The sequence below is a fragment of the Rhinoderma darwinii genome, unplaced genomic scaffold (genome assembly GCF_050947455.1).
Source record: "Rhinoderma darwinii isolate aRhiDar2 unplaced genomic scaffold, aRhiDar2.hap1 Scaffold_69, whole genome shotgun sequence".
Lineage (NCBI taxonomy): Eukaryota > Metazoa > Chordata > Amphibia > Anura > Rhinodermatidae > Rhinoderma > Rhinoderma darwinii.
In genome coordinates this window covers 1,964,606-1,991,811 of record NW_027464249.1, presented here as the reverse complement: position 1 = coordinate 1,991,811, position 27,206 = coordinate 1,964,606, and the positions used below count along the sequence as shown (strand labels likewise).

The 27,206-nt window shown below is 49.1% G+C and overlaps 1 protein-coding gene across 2 annotated transcripts in view; it reads left to right on the top strand.

The window, feature by feature from the left end:
- Positions 1 to 4,226, top strand: part of LOC142728758 (protein phosphatase 1 regulatory subunit 36-like) — a 70,738-nt gene extending 66,512 nt beyond the window's left edge. For both annotated transcript variants that reach the window (XM_075849136.1, XM_075849135.1), the window contains 3 exons: positions 1,850 to 1,892; positions 2,011 to 2,186; positions 3,657 to 4,226. In XM_075849136.1, coding sequence (XP_075705251.1) covers positions 1,850 to 1,892; positions 2,011 to 2,186; positions 3,657 to 3,756 — 319 coding nt within the window. In that variant the 3' untranslated portion in view covers positions 3,757 to 4,226. The remainder of the gene's footprint in view (positions 1 to 1,849; positions 1,893 to 2,010; positions 2,187 to 3,656) is intronic.
- Positions 4,227 to 27,206: the final 22,980 nt, after the last annotated feature.

The following is a 27,206-nucleotide window of genomic DNA, read 5'->3' as shown; positions in this document are numbered from 1 at the left end:
ATTCACACAGTGCGGTTTTGCCACGTTTTCTTACTGCGTGGACAAAAAACACATTTGCAAAATCGCGACAAATCACGCTAAAAAGGCATGCGTTTATCTATGTGATTTTCGGCCACCTGGCAAAAAAACTATGCAAAACGGCACTGTGTGAAGACACTCTAATGATTAGACTATAGAATAGTAATAATGTTAATATCAGAACTGTTCCCTATACAAGAGGGGGGGGGGGGGGATGTACCGGGACCCAATAAAAAAAATCTTGCACAGCTATGAAGAATTTCAAATTTTTTACATTTACCCATAAAACACAGGCTGCCAATTATGATGGCCTGTAATCAGGGCCGGCCTTAGGGGTGTGAAACCTGTGCAAGTGCACAGGGTGCTACACCCTCCCAGCATGCAGGGGGCGCCACTGGGTTCTGCCTCTGCTCTATCCTCTGCTCCTCCTTACACATGAAGGAAACAAGAGCAGAGGAGGAAGCTCCGCCCACAGCCCATCCTGCAAGAAGCCTGTGAGTCTGTGTCACGAAGGGTCTGTGGACTTACTGGGCCGTACCTCCTAGGCGGTAAGGCAGCTGGCCTAGAGAGTGCAGGTGAATGTCTATAGTTCGTAAAGGGACCTGTGGCAGCTCAGACAGCAACAAGGCAGGCTCGGCTAGGAATAGGCAGCAGGTCAGGCGAGGTGAAGCAGGTCAGACATGGATACAGCACAACACGACTTTGGCACAGCACAGTGCTCGACCAGGGTGGTTTGAAATGCTAGGGACAGGAACAGGAACAAGTACAGGAACTGGAACAGGTACAGGAAAAGGTAACACACTAGGAGGCCATCACATAGACAAACTGGGGAACAACAACAGCAGCGCTCAGGCATCGAAGCAGGGGGCTGGACCCCTCTTATAGTCCAGGGTACTCACGGGTCAAAGTTCGTCAAAAGGTCCGGTGCACACGCTGCTCCTTTAAGAGCGGGCACGAGCGTGCGTGTGCACTCTACGGGATCCGGCTGAGGTGAGTGGATGCGAGCACTGGCGTCTCCTGAGGAGGAGGCTGGGGCCAGCGCTTGCCGACTCGTGGCTGCGGCTGTCAGGAGGGGACTGGAGCTGACAGCCCGCAGCCACGGACATTACAGCCTGTCAGCAAGGAGAGATGGTAATTGTCTATGTGTGTATATGTGTCTCTGTGTTTGTGTGTGTATATGTTCCGGTATGTGTATATATGTTTCTGTTGGTGTGTATATATGTATGCCTCTGTGTGTTTTTATATATGTGTGGGTATAGTTATCAGAGTGTGTTTGTTATCTGTGGTGTTACATAGGACTGCAGTTAACATCTACTACATTATCTGTACTCAGAGAGTTATTACTGTGTTATCTGTGGTGTTACATAGGACTGCAAGTAACATCTACTACATTATCTGTATTCAGAGAGTTATTACTGTGTTATCGGTGGTATTACATAGGACTGCAGGTAACCTATACTACATTATCTGTACTCAGAGAGTTATTACTGTGTTATGTGTAGTATTACATAGGACTGCAGGTAACATATACTACATTATCCGTATAGTGTATATATGTGCCTGTGTGGGTGTATATGGGTCTGAATGTGAATGTATCTTTGTGCTTGTATATATGTGCCTTTAATGTATTTGTATATGTTCCTGTCTGTGTAATTATGTGCCTGTGTGTCTGTATTTATGTGCCTGTATCTGTCAATGTCATGCTGTCACTGGCTGCCGTAATGTCCTCATGGGCGCTCTGCCCCTTGCAGTGTTGCTATGGGTCACACACGTTTCTGGTCATACCTCAAAACTCAGAGCTCATTGTATTTTTCCTGTCTTCGTGTTCCAGGAGCAAAGCATCAGCTACAAGGAGGCTCCGCAGATTCTTTGAGGTAACGGCATTGAATTTATATTCTAAGATATGTTGAACTGAGGTCGTCACGTTCTGCTGGGGACAAGGCGCTGGCGCTTTCCTTATTTCTTACATCGAGTGTGTTTGTTTCTTTGCAGTGTTTATACAGCTTCAGTGTCAAAGTGGCTTGGGTGACTCTGAAGCGTAAAAAGCTGGAGTCTATAGAGAAGGAGCTGCACAGGATATTCTGGACAGTACTTTCCCACACCAAACTGGAACCAATGAGGAACGTGTTTGAATATAGGAAGAAGACAACACCATCTGCAGAAGAGAGGTACAACACATTATTGCTGAACGTTGGTCAAGAAATAGTCCTAGCTTAGGGCCCCCCCAGAGCAGTATTGATAGGGGCATTCATGTTACGAATTTATTGCTGGTTCATTTAATTATTATATTTTTGTTAGGTGGTTTGGTCCCCCCCCTTCTTTTCCCTTATAACTTGCAGTTGGTACTTACCTACCTTTTCCAGAAGATTCTGATATTCTGCCCAGCACCAGGTTACTGTCGCTGATTGGTTGTCTAATTACTGGGGAGATTCTTGGAAGCGTCTATTCTTCTGCCCAGCACCTGGACTTTGTCGCTGATTGGCCGTTCAGTCTGAAGGCGGGAAGATTTTGCTTTAAAAAACCCAGCTTTCCCGCTGTTTCTGTCAGTTCCAGATTTCCTAGGACCAGGGTCCCCACTCTCCCTCCCAATTTATTTAATTTCTGCTTGTCGCAATGTCTTATTGATGGGGTTTTTGTCTTCCAGCTATTGCTGGGTGGATTGAGTTTTAAACTGGTTTATTATTATTATTGTGATTTTTAATTTATAATGGTTTTAATTATTTATTTGGTTCAAGTATTTATCTTATTGATTCAAGTATCAATATCTTTTGGTAACCCTTAATAAAAAAATTGCAGCCTTTTTTATCCACATATTTTGTCTGGGGTCTTTAATTCTGTTATATTAATGTATGAATTTGGGCCTTGTGCCATCATGTTTCGCAGTAAGAGATCCCATCTATGCAGTCCAAGATTTTAATGTTTTCCCGGGAGTCCCCTTGCCTTTTCCACAGAGTGGGCATTGTTTGGCGCTATTTGGGCACTATCAGAATATGTGAATAAGTATGGCATCTCGGAACGGTTTTCCACTATGCGGGCAAGGTTTGATTATGTAGGCTAGTATAACACTGTTGACACTGGTATGATGGTGGCACCATTTGGGCCCATTACGGTGCTACATAGGTATTGCATAATTATGTGGGCACAGTATGGCAGTTTGGGCAGTATTTTGAACTGTGTAAGCAAGTATGACACTGTGTGGGTACTGTTTGGCTTTATGAGGCACTATGTTTTGGCAAAATAGAAGACATTAGCCAATGTATAGCCCTAACTTGGCACTTTATGTACTAGCTGCAGTGTGTGGACTTGATGGGCACTATCTGGTCAGTTGTTTCCCATTTAATCTGGGCACTGTGCAGCACTCTCTGTCCAGGTACTATGTGGCACTGTATTCATATATAAATATGGTAGTTACTAGGAAGGGCCACATTTTAAGAGACTTGCCATGGGACATTAAACAAACTGCAAAGTGCTCTCCCTCTTTTCTTTATCAGAAATGTGTGGGTGGGGGGGGGGGTTATGCAAGACTGTGATAGGTTCGGGTATAGAAGTAATATCCCACATATGGATTGTGTATGTGCCAAGCATGTGAAAGCAGATACGAGCTCTTCACCTCATACTCTTTTCTGTTCTGTCTCCAGTCTCGGCATAATAGGAGCGCCATCAAGGATGTTCAACCTACAGGATTTAGCAACTAAAAAACCTGGTTGGAAGAAGAAGATCTCAGAGAATCGCACCTAGTGAGCCACAGAGGCAAATGACTATTACTACCGGACATGGATTTTATATGGACATGACAAGATTTACTATATATGGACTTTTTACCGGATTTGACAATTACAATCGGATATGACTTATACTACTGGATATGACTTATACTATCGGATATGACTTATACTACCGGATATGACTTATACTACCGGATATGATTTATACTACCGGATATGACTTATACTACCGGATATGACTTTTTACTGAATATGGAATTTCAACTATGATTTGGGTCATCACCACCAGCAGAGCAATCTAAGCCAACCCTCCACCAGCAGAGCAGACTGTGTTATAATACCACCAGCAGAGCAAACTGTGCATCCATCACACCAATAAAGCGGCTATGTCACCATCACACCAGTAGCGACGCATTTCCAACAGTCTACTGGCTACGCTGACATTGTCACCAGTCGGCTAATAACATCCAACTTTAAGCACAATTCAATTTGTGTGTCTAATTATTTATCTTAGTTTGCTTTTGGCCATTGAATTTACTCTTTCACAAGATCAGTACATTTCTCCCCTGCTGCTGTGATTATCCCCATGACCTGACTGATTCGGGTGTGTTCACACATTGAAGTCATATTATAATTTTTTTCGGTGTTTTCTTCAACAATTGCAGCAAAATGCCGCAGTTGGGCAGCGCTTTAGTGAAAATCATGCCAATAATCGCAGGAGTATCGTCGGCAGCGAGATCACACAGTCAAGTCGTCCTTGTCTGCCTAGAACTGATGAGTGAGAAAGTGCGTGCTCGCACGCATGTGCGCAAAGCTACGAAGTCACTGCCGACAATACTCCCACCGCCACATCACAGAAGAAGAATTCACATTCTTTGTCTCAACTTCTGCTACGTGGCGGCGGCTTTTGTCAAACAATGGGGGAAGCCGCTGTGACACTGTCCATAGCTGATTGGACAGTATCACAGTGATAAGTAACACACCCCATTGACTGTTCAGGGGGTTGTTTACATATTGGGCGCCAAATATAACGGCACCGATATCTAAATAACGGAGGAGGATAGAAAAAAAACGTAAAGTAAGAGAAGGTTTGTGCAGCACTGCCTATTACCTTCTGCACTCATATTCACATGTATGGGCAGGTGAAAGGTTCTCTTTAAAGATTTTAGACTTTCTCCAGTCTTGGCCTAATAGGAGCGCTAATGAGGATATTCTATTCCAGTATTTGACACCTAAAGAACCTGGTGAGAAGAAGGAAGATCTCAGAGAATCGCACCTAGTGAGCCACAGGGGCAAACACATGTTTATACTGGATATGGACATTAGACAAACATGACATTTTTTTTTACTGGATATGGACTTTTTATTGGATTTTACAAATAGTATCGGATATGACTTTTGATAGTGGATATACATTTTTTTTACTGAAAATGGACTTATAAATATTATTTGAGAAAATAAATTGGTCAACTCTCTACCAGCAAAGTAGGCTAAGCCACCCTTCCACCAGCGGAGCAGACTTTGTTACCACCCCACCAGCAGAGCAGACCGTGTCTCCATCACCCTAATAGAGTAGGTTATGTCACCACTTATACAGCAGCGCACACATTTCCAGCAATCTACTGGCTATGCTGACATTGTCACCAGTCGGCTAATATCATCCAGCTTTAAGCACAATTCAATTGCTTTTTGGCCATTGAAGTCACTCTTTCATAAGATCAGCACATTTCTTCCCTGCTGCTGTGATTATTCCCATGACCTTACTGATTTGGGTGGTAAATTGCTGCAAAATGACCCTGTATAGTAGTAAAAGCAATTGTTTGATAGCTGATTGCATCCTTTACGCAGCAAGAAAAATGGTCGCTTCCCGGCAGCACATCTACCTGTGTAAATAGGAGATGTGCTGCCAACAAGATTCAAAATGTAATACAACATATCCACAAGGCCAGGGCCGCCATCAGGGGGGTATTAGGGGTACTGGTGTGAGGGGCCCGGCCAAACCTAATTGAAAGGGGGGCCCGGCAGCTGCCGCGACTTGCCATTAGTAGAAAAAAACGGGCCCCTGCAATGGGGCCCATTTTTTTCACCACAGAATGTCGTGAGCTGCGGGCCCCCCTCTTGTCATGGGGGCCGTCGAACCGCCCGCCCGCGCGCGCGCGACCGATCGCGCGCACAAAGGAAATCCCGCCCGTGCGCACTCGCAAGCGTCCGCGAGCACGCACCCACGAAAGCCCGCACTCGAGACCGCCCGCGAACGAAGCGCGCGCAGCCGCGGACACACACATGGACACAACTTACCTGGAGCCTGGCTGGAGGTGAAGGACTGGACGTCTGGACCGAAGACATCATCTGAAGAAGACTGGAGTGGGAGCAGCTCTTCAGACACAGTGAGTAAAGTGTCTGAAAGTGCTGTTTATGTATGGCCCTGTTCACACAGAGTATTTTGCAGGCAGAAAAAATTCCTTACAGAATTTTGAGGCAGATTTTGACCTGCCCACACTATCTTGCCGCTTTTTTTGCTGCGTTTTTTGCCAGCGGCGATTGAGGACAGCAGACAAAAACGCAGCGAAAAATGCATTTCCTGCCTCCCATTGATTTCGATGGGAGGTCAGAGGCGGAACCGCGGCAAGAAAGGACGTGCTGCTTTTCCTTTTTTCCGCGACTGGCTCCCATTGATTTCAGATTAAATCAATTGGAGGCGGTTTTGGAAGTTTTTTGGTGCTGATTCTGACGCAGTGTCCGAGTCAATATCAAGGCCCAAAAACTCTGTGAACTGGGCCTTATTGTTAGGGCTTATTCAGACGAACGTGTAATACGTCCGTGCAACGCGCGTGATTTTCACTGCACCAAATAAGCGGTCACATGGGATGAAACGTCATGACAGGAGGCCGAGCTGCGCTAAGAATAGAGGATCGCGTCACCAGGACTACGGCCGGGGTAAGTCTAAACTTTTTTATAAATTTAAAAAAGTGCCTTTTTTTTTCTTCTCATTTGTGATTTTTGCGGCAGAACCGCAGCATTTCCGCAACAGAGGAGCAGCGATTCCACAGAATACATTGACATGCTGCGACTTAAAAAGCCACACTGCAGGTCCATTTTTTTTTGCAGCGTGTGGATGAGATTTGTTCAAATCTCATCCACTCGGCTGCGACTGTGATACGCTGCGGATGTTCCACAATAAAATGTGTTGCATAAAATCCGCAGTGTTCATGCCTAGTGCGTTCCTACCCTAAGGGGGGATTCACACGAGCGTGATTTGGCAGCGTGTAGGGCGCGTGGTTTTCGCGCGGCACGCAATGCCCTATAGAAGTCTATGGGGCAGTACACACAGTCCGTGTATTTTGCGCAGCGTTTGCTCGCTGCGCAAAATACGCGACAGGTTCAATAACTCTGCGTATTTCACGCATCACGCACCCATTGAAGTCAATGGGTGCGTGAAAACCACGCATGTCGCACGGAAGCACTTCCGTGCGAACTGCGTGTTTGCGCAACAGCTGTCAAAAGGATGAATGGAAACAGAAAAGCACCACGTGCTTTTCTGTTTCCAAGCATCCAAACGGAGTGTCTTTGCGAGGAGCGAACCCCGACAACCGAAGCTAACTTCACCGGGTTCGGCCAAACTCGTTTTGGCCGAACCCGGCCAAAAAATTTCCGGTCCGCGACGTCGGGAGACATTCACTGTGCATGGTGCTGAAAGAGTTAAACTGTTTCAGCACCATGGACAGTGACTTGTGATCCCAAAATACATGAACCTGTAAAAAAAAAACGAAGTTCTAACTTACCGATTACTCCTGTCTCCTTCCTGCAGTCCGACCTCCCGGGATGACACTTCAGTTCAAGTGACAGCTCCAGCCAATCACAGGCCAAGCACAGGCTGCAGCCAATCACAGGCTGCAGCGGTCACTTGGACTGCCGCGTCATCCAGGGAGGTGGGGCCCGATGTCAAGAGAGGCGCGTCACCATGGACGCGTCACCAAGGACGCGTCACCAAGGCAACGGCCGGGAAGTTCTCGGTAAGTAGGAACTTTATCTTTTTTTTTACATGTTTTTCGCTGTTGTGTTCGGCATTCACTGTCGAGGGTGCTGAAAGATTTAGCTCTTTCAGCACCTTGGACAGTGACGGGCATCGACAAGCCTCATCTCTATGATGCCGGCTGCGCGAAAATCACGCAGCCGCGCATCAGACACGCATGACACACGCAGCTGTCAAATGGTTTTTGCGCTCGCAAAACGCCGCGTTGTTTGCGTGCGCAAAAACGCAACGTTCGTGTGAATCTGCCCTAAGGCCGGATTTACACGAGCGTGCGTTTTGCAAAAGGTCCATAACAGCTCCGTGTGTCAGCAGCGCATGATGCACGGCTGCGTGATTTTCGCGCAGCCGCCATCATTATGACACTCTGTTTGTAGCACGTGGTACTTTTCTGTTTTCATTCATAGTTTATACGGCTGCGGAAGTTTTGGGCAGGATTTTCACGCACCCATTGAGTTCAATGGGTGCGTGATGCGCGAACAATGCACAAATATCGGACATGTGGTGAGTTTTACGCAGCGGACTCACGCTGCGTGAAAATCACTGACAGTCTGCACAGCCCCATAGAGTAACATAGGTCCGTGCGAGGCGCGTGAAAATCACGCGCGTTGCACGGACGTATTACATGTTCGTCTGAATAAGCCCTAACAATAAGGCCCAGTTCACAGAGTTTTTGGGCCTTGATATTGACTCGGACACTGCGTCAGAATCAGCACCAAAAAACGTCCAAAACCGCCTCCCATTGATTTAATCTGAAATCAATGGGAGTCAGTCGCGGAAAAAAGAAAAAGCAGCACGTCCTTTCTTGCCGCGGTTCTGCCTCTGACCTCCCATTGAAATCAATGGGAGGCAGAAAATGCATTTTTCGCTGCGTTTTTTGTCTGCTGTCCTCAATCGCCAGCGGGCAAAAAACGCGGCAAGATAGTGTGGGCAGGTCAAAATCTGCCTAAAAATTCGGTGCGCGATTCCAGGCGGTCGCCAGGGCGCATGCGCGATCGGTCGCACGGGCAGCGGTGTTTGACGGCCCCCATGACGACCCCCATGCTACCCAGGGCCGTCATCAGGGGGGGTATTAGGGGTACTGATGTGAGAGGCCCGGCCAAACCTAATTGAAAGGAGGGCCCGCAGCTCATGACATTCTTTTGGTGAAAAAAACGGGCCCCATTGCAGGGGCCTGTTTTTTTTCTACCAAAGGCAAGTCGCGGCAGTTTGCCGTGCCCCCCTTTCAATTGGGTTTGGCCGGGCCTCTCACATCAGTACCCCTAATACCCCCCCTGATGGCGGCCCTGGGTACCATGATATAGTGCTGGACGGAGTACCGTTAACAGGCGGTGCCACGGTAGGGGGGCCCAGAAAATTTAGCTGTAGGGGGCCCTGAAATCCCTGATGGCGGCCCTGCGGCTGTGTGAAGTGAGCGCTGATTGGAGGAGCAGCAGGTGCTTCTGTCTGCTCCACCAATCGGCACAGCCTGTACTGCAGTGTCACTCAGAGCCTCACGCAGCTCCTTCCTGCTGTGCTGCTGCCACAGAGAAGTCTCCTCCACGGAGCTCCAGTGTCAGGTAAGAGCAGAGGCTTTAGCTTAATCTATGTCTATTTATGTGCTGTGTGAGGGAGGAGGAAAGAGGGAAGGGGTTAAGTGATGTGTAACATGACCTGCCTAAGTAGAGTCATGTGTTAGTGCACCTTCCCTTATCCCTACCAATCCCTCCACCCCCACCTTTAGGAAAAGACACGTGACACCGAGGTTGGATGTGAAATGGCCACAGCAGCCGTTTTATTAATTTCACAGTTTAAAACAAATTAAATCCGAAACATTCGGATAACTAATTAGGAATCCACCAGAGAATTCCTCCTGATAATTCACATGACCCAATATGGGTCAGAATCATAAATAACAATTTAACGTTAACATTAGACCGAGCAGGGGCAGTCCTTGAAACCATTTTAGATATTCCCTTTTTTTTACACACCTCGAGTTAGCCATCTGCAAACCACCAATTACCTCCAGCCGAAAACCAGCTCGGAGGCACCGCTCACCTCTGCAGATGGCTCCAACCACCAGAAGTCCACTTCAAGGGGATAACACCCGATGAAGCCTTCAAGTGCTATACCGACCACTAGAAGTCCACTTCAAAGGGATAACACCCGATGAAGCCTTCGAGTGATATACCTTCCACCAGAAGACCACTTCAAAGGGATAACACCCGATGAAGTCTTCAACCATGTACCTTTTTTGGGGGACGCATACCCCCGATGCGACCCCCCCACCAATTTTGTACTGACTGGCCTCAAGGACTCCCCCCGCCAGCTGCCATGACACCAGGACCTACTCCGAATGAAAAGAAAAACATGTTAAATAAGCACACAATAAAATTGCCACACTCATAAACAGACTTAATAAAGACCACAAGGGATAACCACAAATGGGCGGGAGGGTGGGAGCTTACTTGGGTGAGTGTTACTTCTCCCGCTGCTTCCGGCTCACTGCCGAAAAACAGCGGGAAGCTCCGTAACGGCCCCCTAACTCCTCCCTGTCCCTCCTCCACCTCTAACTTTCCCTACAAAGTTAACCCTTTCCCTCCTAGGGCTGTCATGGAGGCTTCCCTCCTAAGCCCTGCAGGCTGCGTCCAGCCTCGTCTTGACCTGCCTAAGTAGAGTCATGTGTTAGTGCACCTTCCCTTATCCCTACCAATCCCTCCACCCCCACCTTTAGGAAAAGACACGTGACACCGAGGTTGGATGTGAAATGGCCACAGCAGCCGTTTTATTAATTTCACAGTTTAAAACAAATTAAATCCGAAACATTCGGATAACTAATTAGGAATCCACCAGAGAATTCCTCCTGATAATTCACATGACCCAACATGGGTCAGAATCATAAATAACAATTTAACGTTAACATTAGACCGAGCAGGGGCAGTCCTTGAAACCATTTTAGATATTCCCTTTTTTTACACACCTCGAGTTAGCCATCTGCAAACCACCAATTACCTCCAGCCGTAAACCAGCTCGGAGGCACCGCTCACCTCTGCAGATGGCTCCAACCACCAGAAGTCCACTTCAAGGGGATAACACCCGATGAAGCCTTCAAGTGCTATACCGACCACTAGAAGTCCACTTCAAAGGGATAACACCCGATGAAGCCTTCGAGTGATATACCTTCCACCAGAAGACCACTTCAAAGGGATAACACACGATGAAGTCTTCAACCATGTACCTTTTTTGGGGGACGCATACCCCCGATGCGACCCCCCCACCAATTTTGTACTGACTGGCCTCAAGGACTCCCCCCGCCACAGCGAAACAGGCCTTGACCACCTTAAGCCTGTGAGTTCCGCCACACCACCACCGCCCTTTCAATTCCTTCTGCTATTGCCAAGCTCCACAGATCAATCCCAACCTCGGTCAAATGAACCCCATCGCTCCTCCAGTAGTTCCCCACTCCTGACTCCAAGTCCCTGTGCCGAACGCAAATGCCCCCGTTCTTGGCTACAAATCGGGACACCGCGCGATTAACCTTAATGCGAGCCTTATTGACTCTTTCCACTGACCTAGCCAGCCGCCAATGTTTTCTTGGAACAATGTCCGACCACACAATTACCAACCTGGGATAAGAAACCCACAAACACAACATATCGTGTTTAATATCCCGCACCAACTCACGAAAAGGGCGGACTCCCAAATCGTTCCCACCCACGTGCAAGACCAAGATCTCCGGGACCCTATCAAGCCGGGCATATGTCTGGAATTCCGCTAACACCCTACTCCACGACATACCTCTAAATCCCAGCCAATGCAAAACCGCATCCTGTCGCGGAATGCGCAACTGGCGACCGTCCGGGCGGACGTCTGCCCTCAAAGCCCCCCAATGCACGTAAGAGTGGCCCAGCAACCACACCAAACACGGAGGCGGATCTGAAACGGAAAAGCAAGTTAGATACCACCACACAAAACATTCTTATAAGTGCAAACGGCAAAACTCATAACAGATGGGGGCGGACATAAGACCTAAATCTGTTGGATTCCCAACGACCGATGCGCCGCACCCCCTCATCATCCAACCCCCAGCGCCCTGCTTCCGTTGCTGCCTCAATCCTGAAGGAATGAGATGAGTACGCGTCCGCCGCGACACCGACCGCCGCCAAACATTTTTTGAATACAGCTCTAAATTGAAATCTGGACAAAAATAACCCGTCCTCGTGACATAGCAATGGCAACTCCGGAGACCCCACTTGTGGCTTAAAACCCTGCCTGCACGCCACCGGGCACATAGCCGAACCCGGGAGAGCGAACAACACTATCAGCTTCCCCTTTCCAAATTGGTCAGTTTTTGACCGACGCAACCATACCTCCAGCCGATCTGTATATAAGCTCACGTCTCTCAGTCTCAACCCCCCAGCTTGCTTGGTACTCGGCGAAACCAACTCGCCGATTCTAAATGCCCCAAAGAACGCTAAAGAAAAAGCTAACCGAAACAACCTCATCTCGGCCGAAGAACGACAGACCGATGCTAATGATCCGCCCAAAGAGCTCAGCAGAGAAAACGACACAGGCCTTCTACGATCCGCCTCGACCCTACCTCGGCGCAAACCCTTCAAAGCCTGCCCCACTAAGAATTCCTTAGACACATCCCTAAAGCCCCGTAACTTAAAACCAAACGCCACCGCCGACATGAAACGGTTAACCTTCGCCAATGAAAACCCCGCCTCCAAGGCGTCCCCTAACCAGTACAAAAGTGCCACCAACCTGTCTCTATCCGTGTTGACGTCACCCAACTCTCTTACCCACTCCTCCCACTGCCTCCAACAAGCAGAATAAGCACTCCACGTTGAGCGCGCCAAAGACCTTTCCACCAGTCGTTCTACGGGACCGAGACCAGATCCCAAAGATGTTCCGGGCAGACCAAACCGAGACGTTCCGCTCCCGGTGCCAATTGCCGAAACCGGTCCCACTGCGAGCGAGAAAGAGCATCAGCGATACAATTCCGTACCCCCGGCACGTGCACCGCCACCACCCACGCGTTCAATGACAAGCACACCAACACTAAATGTCGCAACAACTGAATTACCGGAGGAGAGGACGCCGTGATGTTGTTAATGGCCAGCACCACCCCCATGTTGTCGCAGTAAAAACGAACCTTCTTATCCCTGAGCCTGTCCCCCCAGATGGTCGCCGCAACCACGATGGGGAACAGCTCGAGCAGGGCCAGATTCCGCGTGAGTCCACTGGACACCCAGCTAGCCGGCCATTGACCTGCGCACCACGGACCCCCCCCCCATAAGCTCCAAAACCGCCCGCTCCAGCTGCATCCGTAAAAATTTTCAAATCACTCGTATCCTGCGCTGGAGCCATCCATAGCGAGCGACCGTTATACTGGCCCAAGAAGTCATCCCATACCTGCAAATCAGCCCGATGCTCCTCCTTGAGCCGTACGAAGTGATGTGCCGCACGCACTCCCGCCGTAGCCGCCGCCAACCGTCTACCAAACACCCTCCCCATTGGCATAATCCGGCAGGCGAAATTCAACTTCCCCAGCAACGACTGAATCTCCCGCAGCGTAATTTTCTTTAACTTGCAAGCCCGACGTACCTCCTGACTCAAAGCCCCCAACTTATCCATCGGAAGACGACACTCCATAGCCACCGAATCTATCTCAATTCCCAAAAAACAAATTGTCGTTACCGGGCCCTCAGTCTTTTCTGGCGCCAAAGGGATCCCAAAATCCCTCGCAACCTTCTGCAGTGCATGAAGCAGATTACCGCAAACCGGCAAACCCCCCGGGCCGACGCACAAGAAATCGTCTAAGTAATGTATCAACGAATCGACCCCGGCTACACCCTTCGTCACCCACTCCACGAAGCTACTAAAAGCCTCGAAGTACGCGCAAGAAAGGGAACACCCCATCGGAAGGCACCGATCCACGTAAAAAGCCCCATTCCAAAAACAACCCAACAGCCGTTGGCTTTCTGGATGAACTGGCAACAACCTGAACGCCGCCTCGATGTCGGTTTTTGCGAGCAGCGCGCCTGGACCCGCAGCACGAACTAACCCCACCGCTTTATCGAATGAGGTATACACTACGGAGCACAACTCATGATCAATCCCGTCATTTACCGACAAACCCTTGGGAAACGATAAGTGCTGAATCAACCGGAACTTTTGGGGCTCGCGCTTTGGAACAATACCCAATGGGGACACAACTAAATCCTTTATTGGCGGATCAATAAAAGGCCCCGCCATGCGGCCTAACGAAACTTCTTTAAACAATTTTTTCGACACGACCTCAGCATGCAAGTAGGCCGATTTAAGGTTCCTCCGCGTAACCGGGACCTCATAAGGAGGCGGAGGAATAATAAAACCAACACTAAACCCTTCGTAAAGCAACTTCGCCGCAGCCCTATCCGGATACTCATTTAGATAGGGGGCCATCCTTTCCACCCTCACCGGTGACAACCCCTTGACCAGCCGAGGAGGACTGGTTCCCTGACCTCTTTTTTCGCATACATTTTGCCGCCCCATGGGATGCACCATTACACTCTGAACACACGTGCTTGAACTTGCACGTGGCCCCGAACTTACACTGGCCATCGTTGAATTGCCAGCAGAATCCCAACTTTGCCCCACCGCCCTGTCCGACCTGACTGGACTGGCCCCCTTGGCCAACGCTCCCGGGAAAGGACTGCCTAACAGGAGCCGTGACCCTTAACCAGAGAGCAATATCCTTCTGGTCCCACTGGATCGCCGGCCGAACCGCTTTACGCTGACGGAATTGCTCATCGTATCTGAGCCAAGCCTGCCCCCCGTACACCCGATGAGCCTCCCCAATGGCGTCAAAATAACAAAACAACGCCGAACAATTTTCCGGCGCCTTTTCTCCTATTACACTGGCTAAGATGGCGAACGCCTGCGACCAATTAACGAACGTCTGCGGGATAAGCCTATACCGCCGACGCTCCTCCTCGTCCTTCTTGCTCTCATCCCGCTTGCTCCTATCCAAATTGAATTTAGCAAGCGGCAGAAGAGAAAAAATCTCAACGTATTCGTCCTTCCAAATACGCTCACGCACCTCCTGCTTCAAGTGCGCCCCCAACGGACCTTCAAAGCAAACATACACCTCCCCGCGAGCACGATCATCAATACGCACCCGATCACCGTCTTTTTGGGCCTCGGTCTGTACCGACACCGCGACAGCCTCCGTAGCCGCCATTACGGGCCGCGCCTGTAACAATCCCACTTCCCTGGGGCCTTCCCAAACCACCGCCGGGGACACCTCCGTAACTACTGGCGCCGCCGCCCTATCTAGACGCCCGACCAGCTCCCGCAAGCAACCCACCAAATCCGCTAGACCCGCGCCGTCGCGCCCGCCCGCGCCACTACCGGCCACCGATGCGACGCTAGCAGCCCCCCTGTCGACACCCGACATAAAAATCGCTGGATACGACAAAGATGGAGTTATGCACTCACCGGGCTGCACAGGCGCTGTGTTCCCGTCAGCCGGACCATCCTGCCCTCGCCGATACACGTCTAGTTCACCGTCTTCCAGCTCCTCCCTCGCCGACGACTGGCCATCCCACCGACATCTCCGAACCGGGGATGATGACGCGCTGGCAGATGGGCCGGCAACCTGCCGCCCGACCGCTGGGATCCAAACTTCCGACCGGACCTGTTGCCTCGACGTCGCTGCAGGTCTAGGCGTCCGTCTCGACGATCCTGATGAAGCCTGCCCCCTGGCCGGAGCATCACCAGGCGGGGCGGCCGTAACTAGTCCTCCCGATCTTGCATCTGATGGGGGGGGGGGTGACAGGGAGCCCGGCCTGCGACTCCCTGAGAACCGCCGGACCCCGTCGCGGCCTGGGATTCCTGCCAGGACGCAGGGCCTGGGAAGGGACGGTCCTCCCAGCTGCCTGGCCTGCAGCGTCCATATTAGGGCTCCCTCTGCGACGCCGTGTCCGCGGGACCACCTCAGGGCTGAGGCGTTCTGGAGGTCGGGACCGCCGGGAGCGCCGGGCAGACCCGGCCTGAGTCACCGTCACCCCCGGCGACGCTCTCTGCCTCCTCTGAGCAGGAGCGGGTGTTGAAGACTCCCCCCCCGCCGCCATATTACTGCCAGGAAGGGGGCCGGGGGAGGGGAGCCTGTCCCCCACTGCAACAGACCTCGTATACCGTGCCTGACGTGGCGAATCGGCGTCGGGGATCATTGTAAGTGCAGCCACGGTCTCCTCCAACCAACCGGGACCGTGGTGCACAGCAGCGGCTCGCAGCCGCGCAAGAATATCAGCCTCAGACATGACGTACAGAGCGGGGCAACGGGAGCTTACTTGGGTGAGTGTTACTTCTCCCGCTGCTTCCGGCTCACTGCCGAAAAACAGCGGGAAGCTCCGTAACGGCCCCCTAACTCCTCCCTGTCCCTCCTCCACCTCTAACTTTCCCTACAAAGTTAACCCTTTCCCTCCTAGGGCTGTCATGGAGGCTTCCCTCCTAAGCCCTGCAGGCTGCGTCCAGCCTCGTCTGGATGGTTTTTTTTTGTTTGTTTTTTTAAAAGATCGATTTTGTTGGGGAGGGGAGACTAGGTTATAGGTGATTTAAGTGTGTATTTTTTACAGATCGATTTTGAAGGTGAGGGGACATTGCCCTAAATGCTATAGGAGTGGGGGGGGATTCTTTATACATGTATTTTGTGAGGAGGGGGACTTCTGTATAGTTTATTTTGTGGTGTAGGAGCTTATTATGAATCATGGGGAGGGGAACTTAGCGTTCTGTATGGGGAGAAAGGATTCTTTAGGGTACGGCCACACGGAGCGGCCCTCACACTGTCGCAACGCGGCGAACAACCACGCTGGCACTATGTAGGAGCTGCTGTCAAATACCTCGTTAAGGGGTATTCCGGTTACATTCGCATGCGCACTGTCGCTCCATTCATTCTCTATGGGAGCGCCGGAGATAGCCGAGTGCAGTGTTCTGCTTTTTCCGGCGCTCCCATAGAGAACCTGGTGAAGTTCAGTTCGGTTGTCCGGGTTCGCTCATCTCAAAGACACTCCGTTTGGATGTTTGTAAACAGAAAAGCACGTGGTGCTTTTCTGTTTACATTCAGAGTTTGACAGCTCTTGCGCGAATCACGCAGTTCGCAGGGAAGCGCTTCCGTGCGGCATGCGTGGTTTTCACGCACCCATTGACTTCAATGGGTGCGTGATGCGCGAAAGACGCCCAAAGAACGGACACGTCGTGACTTTTTTTCAGCGGACTCACACTGAGTAAAAATCACGCACATGTCCGCACGGCCCCATAGACTAATATAGGTCCGTGCAACGCGCGTGCAAATCACGCGCGTTGCACGGACGTTTTTCCCGTTCGTCTGAATAAAGCCTTAGGCTGGATTCACACGAGTGTGTGCTTTTTGCGCTTGCAAAAAATGCAACGTTTTGCGTGCGCAAAAGGCACTTGACAGCTCCGTGCGGCAGCAGCATATGATGCGCGGCTGCGTGCTTTTCGCGCAGCCGCCATCATTATGACACTCCATTTGGATGTTTGTAAACAGAAAAGCACGTGGTGCTTTTCTGTTTTCATTCATCCTTTTGACTGCTGTTGCGCGAATCACGCTGTTCCGTGTGGCATGCGTGGTTTTGACTTCAATGGGTGCGTGATGCGCAAGAAACGCTCAAAGAACAGACATGTCGTGACTTTTGCGCAGCGGACACACGCTGAGTAAAAATCACGCACATGTCTGCACGGCCCCATAGACTAATATAAGTCCGTGCCACGCGTGTGAAAATCACGCGCGTTGCACGGACGTATATCCCATTCGTCTGAATAAGCCATTAGAGATAATATTTGTGGGCAGAGCAACTTGATTATAAGGGTAGGAACACACAGGGCGGATACGTAAAACTACACAGTGTATACGTCCTGAGAACTGCAGGGAATTTCACCTGAAAAACGGCACCAAGTTTTGGTGCAGTTTTTTGGGCGGAAAGACTGCAGAAATAAATTTTAAAAAAAGCTAATACTCCCGGCCATAGTCCCTCTCTCTCTCTGAGCGTAGCCCCGCCTCCTGCGATGACACTGTAGTCCATGTGACCGCTGCAGCCTTTGATTGGCTGCAGCTGTCACATGGGATGCATCGTCATCCCTGGAGGCCGGGCTACGCTCAGAACAGAATACGCATCGCTATGACTACGGCCGGGTGTTTTACCTTTTTTTTTTCTCATTTGAGATTAACGATAAGCAAAGTTTTTATCATTGATCTTCTCCTTTGTTAACACTGAGCAAATATCATTATAATTGGTCAGAAACTGGCGAATCATGAGGATAATTGGCTAAACTAAATAGGCCTTTAATGGGGTATATTCAGGCTTAGTGCCTAGGGCAGCGTGAACTGTAAATACGGCCCTGCTAAAGACGCAGATACTATTCAACACTATAGCGGAGCAGGGAGATATCTCCCTGCTCTGTGATCTACTAGGCTGGTGGTTCCCAACATGAGGTTCCCATGAGAACCCTCCAGGGGTGCCGCGACACTCCTCTGGACAACTGCCACGGACGTGCTTTCTCTCCTCCTCTTAGCACGAAGTGGATGTGAGGAGGAGGAGATTTTTTGCAGAACCCCTGTAGATAGCCCCCCCCCCCCCCCCCCCGACTAAATGGACAGAGACGCAAGGGGCTTCTCCTGGAGTGGAATCCCCGGTCACAGCGTCGGCAATGCTGAGGACAGGGATTCCGCTTCAGGAGTTAGTTTCCTCTGATGTCACTGTTCATATATGGACAAAGACATCAAGCACTCCGTCAAGGAGCGGAATCCCCAGCCGCATGGAGCTACAGTGGCGCTATCTACAGGAAGGGAGTGCTACCTACATGGGGGCTGTGTGTCACTACCTACAAGGGTGTGTGTGGCACTACAAGGGATCTGTGTGTCACTACCTACAAGGGTGTGTGTGTGGTGGCCCGTGGGTGGCGGGGAATGCAGGAACCCAAAATGGTGGATACTGGGCTCTCTGTCTTGTGTCACGGTGGTATTTTGCCTTGCAGGCCTTCCCACCTCCCAGGGACACACACACACAGTGATGAGGGGGTTGCACAAGATGATGATGATGACTGTTGTTTCCCCCGGGGCACTCCCTTGGTGGCTGACTCCTGTCTGGTGTTATTTGGGGTGCCCTTGGTGTAGAGTGCAAATAGAAGACAGGAGACGGTGGTGGCAGTTAATCAGGAGAGCTTGCAGCACACTTTTACTTTTCAAGATGGAGATTGTACAATACAAATATGTCATCCAAATTCAGCTCAATCAGTGTAGCCCAATGCTAAATGCAGGAGTGCTATTATCTCTCTACTCACAGTCTCTCTTTCTGGACTCTTCTGGCTCCTTGAGCTGTTATTCCAATAAATCTCTTTAGGCCTGTCTTTCTCTGTAATCCGAAAATGGCTGAACTCAGGAGCACCTTCACTGTGCTTCCTGCTGCATCCACTCCTAGCTCACCACTGCCCTGACTCACTCTAACCACTCCCTAATTAACTCCTCCCAGCTTCTGTTACATTATAGAAAACCACTCCGCATAGGCTGAAACACAATGTCATAACATTTCTGAACCTGTAGATGGCAGCATAACACAACACATGAAGACAAACATAGTTTTCATAGTAGTGCTTCTGTGGGACACTACATACACCCCCTCTTTAAATAAAGCCGTCCTCGGCGTCCGACTCTCCAGGCGGCAGGTTAACCTAAAACAAAGGTTAATCACAATTGCAATAATAAACTAAGAGTCCATACAGTCTCTGAGGAATATGAGGATATAATGCTGAACAGGGAAAATGTCCAAGAGTCCTTGTCATATGAACTGGGGAAAATGAAGGGCTTGTTACCCAATTGGGATGCAAACAATACAATGTCTCTGGTGAAGGATAATCCAAAAATGAAGTCTCAGATTCAACAGTTCAATCTTGATATCGAGCTGGCATCTTACCTCGGGTAGCTCTATCAGATCTCCTCAGGGGCTCCTCTATAGCAATTTCAGGGTCCCTGGATTCCTCTGGACCAGGCCGGAACTCGGATGACGAGGTCACTTGGTCTTCGCCGGGATCAAGAACAGTTCTTGGAACAAAAATAGACAGCCAAGGTTGGAACAGCCAATCAAGAGGGGACATACTAGTTGTTGGCGGTAGCGGTTCAGCTGCAGGAGATTTCTCAGTTGTCTGTGGTTCTGCTGGTACCTCTTCCTTTAGGCAGAGCTTGAGACGATTACGGTGGACGACTTGGGAATCTCGGCCTTCGCGCACAATCTCATAGACATCAGTCCCAGGGTGCGGGATGGACTTAATTGTGTATGGTTCTTTCTGCCACTTGCTGTCCAACTTACTTGAACGATGGTTGTTCTTCAGCCACACACGGTCTCCAATTTGGAAGGGTTCTGCTTCGGCCTTTTGATCAAAACCTGCTTGTTGCCTTTGACGAGCATCTTCCATCCGTCTTTCCACAATCTCGTTGGCTTCAGCCAGGCGACGCTGGTGATCACTCACCCACTCTGTGTTTGGCAGGGGGTTGATAGTATCTGGAACTTCGACATCCATGGCCAAGTCCGAAGGCAATTTGCCCTGACGGCCAAACAGGAGATAGTAAGGAGTGTACCCTGTGGAGCAGTGCACAGTGTTGTTATACAGGTACACCAATTCTGGCAGGAGAGTCGGCCAATCAGCCCTCTTCTGGGACGGAACAGTTCTTAACATCCCAATAAGAGTCTGGTTCATCTTTTCACATAAGCCATTACCTTGTGGATGATAAGCGGTAGTTCTCAGCTTCTGACAGCCATAGAGGGAACACAACTCGTGGAACAGTTGAGACTCAAATGCGGAACCACGATCAGTCAGGATCTTGTCCGGACAGCCATAGGGGAGTACGAAATTCTTCCAAAAGATGGCAGCGGTGGTCTTGGCAGTCAGGTCTTTCACTGGCATAGCTACCACGAACTTCGTATAGTGGTCAATTATAGTTATAGCATAAGTATACCCAGTGCGGCTTGGTTCAAACTTGACATGGTCAATGGCTACCAGTTCCAGCGGTCTATGACTGATGATGGGGTGAAGTGGGGCTCTCTGGTCATGACGCTCTCCTCGGCTCTGAGCACAGGTGGGACATTCTCGGCACCACTTCTCTATGTCGTCTCTCATGCCAATCCAGTAAAATCGTCGGCGTATGGTATCTTCCGTTTTATGAACCCCAAAGTGTCCCGATCTGTCATGGTAGGCTTCCAAGATGGATTTGGAATCTCGCCGGGGTACCACAATTTGATGTAGACGCTCACCCGTTACTGGATCCAGGGCAGTCCTCTGTAGTAGACCTCTGGACACGAAAAGTCGATTCCTCAGTCTCCATAGACAAATTAATTCCTGATCAGCTTGACCTCTACGTATTCGGTCCGGAGTCCTCTTCTGAAGAAGGGAAGTCTGCAATTCCTGTAGGTTTCTACTCTCCCGTTGGAATCTAGCCCACTGTCTGGAATCTTGGGAGCAGTCAGGAACATTTGGTTGCGGATGTTCGTTTCGCTTCCTCTGAGCGATCACCGAATTCTGGGTTGCAAACTGGGCATAGAATGTAGGCATCTCTACCTCTTCCCATTCATCATTACATCGGACCAGTTCTTCACCCACAGGCAAACGGGATAAGGCATCGGCATTCACGTTGGACGCACCAGTCCGGTACTTGATCACAAACTGATAATTCGCCAGTCTGGATGCCCATCGCTGTTCAAGAGCTCCCAGTCGTGCTGTATCCAAGTGGGCCAGCGGATTATTATCCGTGAAGACGATGAAGGGTGTTGCAGCCAGGTAATCTTTAAATTTTTCGGTCACTGCCCACACAAGGGCCAGGAATTCCAGCTTAAAGGAACTATAATTCTGGTCGTTCCGTTCAGCGCCTCGAAGACCTCTGCTGGCATAAGCGATGACTCTCTCTTTCTGGTCCTGTACCTGCGACAGGACGGCCCCCAATCCCTTCTGGCTGGCATCAGTATACAGCCTAAAGGGTTGGTTGTAGTCAGGATATCCCAGGATAGGTGGTTCGGTTAACAGCTGCTTCAGCTTCCGGAAAGCGGCTTCATGGGCTTCAGCCCACTCAATCGGGATCCTTCTCTTCATAGCTTCCTTGGAGTGACCTCTTAACAATCCCTGGAGGGGTTCTGCAATCTGGGCAAAGTGTGGGATGAACCGTCTATAATACCCTGCAAATCCCAAGAAACTTCTCACCTCCTTGACTGTGGTAGGGGCTGGCCAGCTCTTTACTGCTGCTACTTTGCCTGGATCAGGAACCACTCCTTCTGCACTCACGACATGGCCTAAGTAATGGACTTCCGGCTTCAGGAGATGACACTTGGAGGGTTTCACTTTCAGGCCATATTTGATGAGGGTTTTGAGGACTTCTGCCAGGTGCTGTAGGTGTTCCTCATAAGTCTTTGAGTAGATGATTACGTCGTCCAGGTACAAGAGGACGGTCTCGAAGTTTTGGTGACCCAGGCAGCGTTCCATCAGCCTCTGGAAGGTTCCCGGGGCATTGCATAGCCCAAAGGGCATACAATTAAACTCGAACAACCCCATGGGAGTAGTGAAAGCAGTCTTTTCCCTATCTTCGGGAGCCATAGGTACCTGCCAATACCCGCTGGTCAAATCCAGAGTTGAGAAGTAGGCAGCAGACCCCAAAGCAGTCAGGGATTCTTCAATGCGTGGCAGGGGATACGCATCCTTGTGAGTGATATTATTGATTTTGCGGTAGTCCACGCAGAATCTAATGTTGCCATCCTTCTTTTTCACCAGGACTAGGGGTGCAGCCCATGGACTGTAGCTCTCCCGAATCACATCTGCGTCCTTCATCTCCCGAATCATTTTCTTCACTGGCTGGTACATGGCTGGTGGAAGGGGACGGTACCTTTCTTTGATGGGTGGATGGACGCATGTAGGGATGGTGTGCTCAATGATAGTAGCCTTCCCAAAATCCATAGGATGTTTACTGAAGGCTTGTTGATTGTCTTTGGCCACCATCAGGGCTCCTTCGATCTCTTCTTCGGTAGTATTAGCATCGCCAACATGGATCTCGGTCCACCAGGGTTTTGTCGTCATCTCAGAGGTAACTTGATTCTGGGTAGCTTGCTGGAACACTGTAGTCTCAGGGCTCCAGACATCTTGGAAGAAGACCTGTGAGAGCTTAGCAACTGGACGGTATTTACTCAGTACCACAGCCGTATCACCAATGTTCAGGAGGCGAATAGGTACCCTCCCATTAGAAACAGTCACTAGACTTCTGGCTGCTAGCACGGTCGGATGATCTTCCAGAAGAAGAGGTTCCACAAGGGCCTGGTAATCTTGACCTTGCAAACCTGGACGAGCTCGACACCACAGAATGGTTTCCGTCTCTGGTTCCAGAGTCACTGGTTGTGAGTCCATGATGCGGGCACGGCAGATCTCACCCTTTTCATTCGTGAACCTCTGTTGGGCATTCAAGAGACGGATAGCATGCTGAATTGCATTTTGATTGGAGACAGGGACTGTAGAAAGTGCTCGGTGTAGGGCATCTAGCATCTCTTCATAGCAATTCCTAAGAACATTCATGCCCAGCACCACTGGTGGAAAGTCATCATCCCAGACGTTCACTACAATTACGCCTTGCTGGGGCAGTTCAGTTTCTCCCATCTGGATCGTGGGTTCCCAGTAGCCCCGATGGGGTATCGATTGTCCATTACTGGCTACAATGTTAAGCCACGTGTCTGGGGGTTGTATCAGCTGGTCGAGGTCCCATTACTTCTCAAACCAACTTCTCTGCAGAGTGGTGACTTGAGAGCCAGTGTCCAGTAAGGCCGACAGTGGGATCCCATTTAGGTGGATCGTAATCACTGGACACTGCCCAATGTACCGGGGAATCCATTCTGGTGTTGTGGGACCTATTGGTCTTCCTCCCGAGGGGCGGTCCTCTGCCTCGGGGGATTGTCGTTTAACTGACGACATTCTCTTTCAATATGGCCAGCTCTTTGACACCTACGACAAATGGGTCTTCCGGTGGTATCAAATCTGTCAGAAGAGCGTCTACCCCAATTCCGGTAACTTCCCCCTTCTGATAGGTTACTGAACCTGTTACTGGAGTAGCGGCGGCTTTCTTTCTGGCGTTGCTCCATATCTTCCATTTTCTGGCACATTTTACTGAGGCTCTTGGTGAGGACAGCAATTTGGTCCCTCAGTTCACCAACTGGATCTTGAGCTTGCATGTGAGCACACTGAGCTAGTGCAACTTGACTTCCCGCTGCTGTAGGATGATCTACTTGCGACTCCGTAGGAGTCTCTATGGAATAGGGGAAAACTTTGGCTTGAACCGCTGCGGCTTCAGTCCCCAGGATTCTAATTGCGAGCTCTTTAAAGTCCAAGAAGATACAGCTTGGGTTCTGGGAGGCCAACATTCTGAGCTGACTTTTAAGAGCTTCAGATGCAGCTCCTTCAACAAACTGCTCCCTTAAGGCCTTGTCAGCCTCTGCAGCCTCTAAGGGTTCTACTTGCATAATTGCCCGCTGGGCCTCCTGCAGGGATAAAGCAAAGTCTCTCAATGACTCACCGGGCTGCTGCTTCTTTCCAAAGAATCTCATCTTGAGCTCTGACACAGTCCTTACTTCAAATGTGGCACGCAATCGGTCCAGTATCTGTTCCACTGTTTTTTTCTCTGTTCTGGGCCAGGATTTCACTTCTCTTAATGCTGCGCCCTCTAGTTGTCCTATCAATATCTCAACCCTCTGGTCTGTTGAGACAGGATACAAACGGAACATGGACAGCATCTTCTCTTTGAATTCCCTCAGGGAATGAACTTCGCCTTTGTAGCGAGGAAGCCATGGTGCTCCAAAGTAATAGGGCATAGTGAGTGGCATCACTTGCGCTGTTGGAGGTGACCCACTGGGGCTTGGAGAGCCGTTATCTCCGTCGTCAGACATTTTCTGCAATAAGTCCTACAGTAACCCCTAGCAACGGGTGTTCAATTTCAGGCTATGCACTAAGCCTCTTTTCCGGATATCTTTTCCGGTATCTCTACACTGTTAACTGCCACTTTTTACTTTTAAAACAGTTTAAAACAATACATGAACTGGAAAGAAGGGGAATTATGTATTGGTCTTCAAGGATAATTAGTATTGGAAAATTTGTTTTCCTTTGTATAGTAGACCGTCAAACGGGAAATCTGATGGGGGAAGGACCCGTTAATATGGATAATTAGGTGTCATCTGTAAAAGCCATGAACATTAACAGGTATTATTGATTATTAGGCCATATTAGATTCTACCGATCATTTCATAGATTCTTTTACTATTAGTGGAACATTAATTCTTTTTTTAAAGAGGCTCTGTCACCAGATTTTGCAACCCCTATCTGCTATTGCAGCAGATAGGCGCTGCAATGTAGATTACAGTAACGTTTTTATTTTTTAAAAACGAGCATTTTTGGCCAAGTTATGACCATTTTCGTATTTATGCAAATGAGGCTTGCAAAAGTACAACTGGGCGTGTTGAAAAGTAAAAGTACAACTGGGCGTGTATTATGTGCGTACATCGGGGCGTGTTTACTACTTTTACTAGCTGTGCGTTGTGTATAGAAGTGTCATCCACTTCTCTTCACAACGCCCAGCTTCTGGCAGTGCAGCACTGTGACGTCACTCACAGGTCCTGCATCGTGTCGGCACCAGAGGCTACAGATGATTCTGCAGCAGCATCGGCGTTTGCAGGTAAGTCGATGTAGCTACTTACCTGCAAATGCTGATGCTGCTGCAGAATCATCTGTAGCCTCTGGTGCCGACACGATGCAGGACCTGTGAGTGACGTCACAGTGCTGCACTGCCAGAAGCTGGGCGTTGTGAAGAGAAGTGGATGACACTTCTATACACAACGCACAGCTAGTAAAAGTAGTAAACACGCCCCGATGTACGCACATAATACACGCCCAGTTGTACTTTTACTTTTCAACACGCCCAGTTGAACTTTTGCAAGCCTCATTTGCATAAATACGAAAATGGTCATAACTTGGCCAAAAATGCTCGTTTTTTAAAAATAAAAACGTTACTGTAATCTACATTGCAGCGCCTATCTGCTGCAATAGCAGATAGGGGCTGCAAAATCTGGTGACAGAGCCTCTTTAAGTTCAAACGTTTAGGAAACCTGGTTTTTAGTGTAAATATCCAGTATGCTTCACGTGATAAGATTTTATGTTTGATGTTCCCCCCTCTGGTTGGAGTTTTGACTTTTTTTATGGCATAACATCTCAGACTTGTAATTGATCTATTATGGAAGGTTATGAAATGTTTTACAACATTGGAGATATTGGTGAGGTTAGGATTTCTTATATAGCCCAAATGTTCTAGTATCCTAGTTTTACATTTGCGGCTGGTGCAACCTACATACATTAGGTTGCATTCCAAACACTCCACAATATACTGTATATCACTGCCTCACTGTTGCAATTAATGTAAGTTTGAATTGAAAAATTTGTATTGTTATCTGAATCTCTGAAGTTCTTAGTAGGCTTAGCATATGAACAGATTTTACATGGATGCGAGCCGCATTTAAAGAAACCCGTATATTGAAGCCATGTCAGTTTGGGAATGTTTGAGGAAAATATAGAAGGAGACAATAGATCACCTAAGGAAGGAGCTTTTCTGGATACAACACGGCAACCATCTTTCAAAATATCTGACAGAGCCTCGTCTTCCATTAGGATGGCTACATTTTTATGGACGATTTTCTTGATTTCATTAAACTGACTACTGTGTTGTAACACCAAAGTAGGTACGTTTAGACCAGTATCTTTATTATTATGTTTTGGCTCTAGAAGTATATATCGGGGCTTTGTTTCTACAATGGAGGTTGCTCTTTTGAGGGTCCATTCTGCATACCCTCTTTTGCGTAGTCTCCTACAAATTTGCTGTTATTCCACCCGGTAATTGGGGTCGTTACTACAATTTATTTTTGCTCTGTACATTTCTCCCACTGGGATTGATGAGATGGTTTGTCTGGGGTGATCGCTTGTAGCATGCAAGATAGTGTTCCCTGAAATCGGCTTACGGTATGTTTTAGTGTTGATTATTTCCCCTGCATGTCCTTTGAGTTCTAGGTCCAGAAACTGGATAGTATCTTTTTGTGAAAAATAGGTAAATTTCAATTTGAATTGGTTGTCATTAAGATAATTGATGACATTTGGGATATCTGACATATTGCCTTCCCATATAAATAGCAGGTCGTCTATATACCTTGCATACCAGTTAATAGATCTGCCAAAAGAGTTATCACTAGAAAAAATGAAAAGTTCCTCCCACAACGCCATCACAAGATTAGCCAAAGAAGGGGAGAATTTAGCTCCAATTGATACTCACTTAAGTTGTAGGTAAAACAACCCATCGAACTGGAAGAAATTGTGTGTCATCAGGAAGACAA